The sequence below is a fragment of the Silene latifolia genome, chromosome 1 (assembly GCF_048544455.1).
Source record: "Silene latifolia isolate original U9 population chromosome 1, ASM4854445v1, whole genome shotgun sequence".
NCBI classification, from domain to species: Eukaryota; Viridiplantae; Streptophyta; class Magnoliopsida; order Caryophyllales; family Caryophyllaceae; genus Silene; species Silene latifolia.
Genome location: NC_133526.1, coordinates 146,981,105 through 146,983,494, shown reverse-complemented (window position 1 = coordinate 146,983,494; position 2,390 = coordinate 146,981,105). Strand labels below are relative to the sequence as shown.

The 2,390-nt window shown below is 39.4% G+C and overlaps 1 protein-coding gene across 1 annotated transcript; it reads left to right on the top strand.

Annotated features, from left to right (window-relative positions):
• The first annotated feature begins 759 nt into the window (after positions 1-759).
• LOC141657556 (protein FAR1-RELATED SEQUENCE 5-like) lies at positions 760-1,858 on the top strand. Its single transcript, XM_074464830.1, has 3 exons — positions 760-1,135; positions 1,334-1,410; positions 1,517-1,858. The coding sequence occupies exons 1-3, from the start codon at positions 760-762 to the stop codon at positions 1,856-1,858; spliced, it is 795 nt and encodes a 264-aa protein (XP_074320931.1).
• The last annotated feature ends 532 nt before the right edge of the window (positions 1,859-2,390 follow it).

Below are 2,390 nucleotides of genomic sequence, written 5' to 3'. Positions count from 1 at the left end.
TTACCTTAGAGGATGCAATACAGTTATATAACATATATGCATTGGCTTGCGGATTTGATGTGAGAAGGTACACAATTGCGAAATATAAGGGGAGCGTCAACGTAAAATCACTAGTCTGTAACAGACAGAGGTATAGAGATATGAAAAGAAAACTGCGACTTGAAGCAAAAAAATCAGGAAGCTGGTAATTCGAGTACAGCAGAGAAGAAAGAGCGAAGAATTAGACAACCAAAGAAGCATGCTCTGACAAGGTGTGGCTGCAAGGCACACATGAGGTTGAGAACCTGTGAAAAAACAGACGACAGACCGGCTGGATATATAGTGGACGTCTTTATAGACGTCCACAATCACTCTCTTTACTCTGTCAAAAATAGAGAGTTCCAAAAGCTGTCAAGGGACGTCCATGATTACATTAAGAGGACCATTATTGATCATACTAAGCTAAACATAGGTCCAACATTGAGCTTCAGAATTCTCAAGGAATATTCAAATGGTTATCAGAATATCAGTGCCTCTTTGCTAGACTTCAAAAACTTCAAACGAAATATCAATTGTTATATTGGGGATAAGGATGCTAAAATATTCATTGGGCATTTCAAAATGCTAGTTGAAACGAAGAGGTTCTATTTTGCTTATGATCAGGATGAAAACAAATGCTTGACGAAGGTTGTTTGGGCTGATAAGGAAGGGATAAACAACTACAAGTTATATGGAGACACAATCTCGTTTGACCCTACTTATGGGACAAACAAATATTTCATGATGTTTACTCCGTTCACAGGAGTAGACCACAACAAGAAGACAATAACTTTTGCAGCTGGATTACTTGAATTCGAGAGTCAAGATTCATTTGAGTGGATTTTTACAAAATTTCTAGAAGCAATGGGGCAGCAGCGACCTCAGTGTATAATAACATACCAATGCCCTGAAATTAAAAAGGCATGCCCAAACATTTTCAAGAATCCTGTGCACAAGTACTGCATATGGCATATCATGCAGAAAGTGCCTGAGAAGGTGGGAAGGGCAATCTGCAATGACAAGGATTTGATGACAGACATAAATGGTGTTGTTTGGGATGTCGACTTAGAACCAGAAGAATTTGAACAAAATTGGCAAACCGTTATTGAAGCACATGGTATGCAAAACAACCGCTGGTTGAAGTACGTATTCTCAATAAGAGAAAAGTGGATATCGGCTTACTTTTGCGATCTGCCTCTAGGTTGTTTGCTGAGGACAATCTAGAGATCTGAAAGTTCAAATAGCTATTTCAAACGGTTTGAAAGCCACTTTGGAACCCTTGTCAAGTTCTGGATGAGGTACAATTCTGCAATAGAACAACAAAGGCATTCACAAAGGCGGATGGACACTGCCAACGAGTATAGTATGCTCGAGAAAGTAGGACCAATGAAGGTAGAGATGCATACCTCACTTGTATACACACATCCTATCTTTACAGACTTTCAGAAGGAAGTCAAACATGCTATATGCAGCATGGGAGTCGGGGGTTTGACAACAGTACCATGATGTTCGTGATGGACTGAAGCACAGAAACTTCCTAGTGGAATTTAATATCCAAACAAATGAGAGCAAATGTGCATGTAAGTTGTTTGAGAGGCATGGCATTGTCTGTCGACATATACTGTGGGTGTGGAATGGTAGGCAGGTATACAAGATACCTGAGCCTTATGTCCTTGCTCGATGGACAAAGAAATCCTACAGACCAATTGTCCAAGATGAAACTGGAAACGTCATAGAAGACATTGACGAAGCTGACATCAAGAAAGCTGAGATGTCAAAGGTTTGGTTTGAGATTTATGCAACTGTCAGGGTGATGGACACTTATGCTACGGTTAAATAGATGAAGCAAATGCAGAAAACCCTGAGACAGTTCAGGGAGAACATCACAGGACCAATTGAACCGAAAACTAAAAGCCAGGAAATCGAGGATCTTCTTGCCATCACAGCTTCAAATGATATTGACCTTCGACCGCCAAACAAGGCTAAGAATAAGGGAAGTGGCAAAAGATTGAGGTCGTCGAAGAAAAGGCCAAGAGCAAGCCAGAAAAGAGGAAGCAAAGATGCGGTAACTGCAAGAAGTGGGTGAACCACAATAGTAGAACTTGTAATCTTCCTTTTGCTGAAAGTCCCCCTTTTGATGATGATGATGAAGAAGAATCAGAAACTGAAGAGGTATGAACCTGAGCTATTATTCTCTTATTATTCAAATGTTATCCTGTTATTATGCTGTTATTCTGCTATTATTCAGGTGTTACTCTGTTATTCTGCTGTTGTTATGTTATTCTACTGTTATTCTGTTATTAATGTGTTGTTATTTTGCTCTAATTGTTATGTTACCTCAATGACAAATACTAAGTAAATATTGCAGGAAT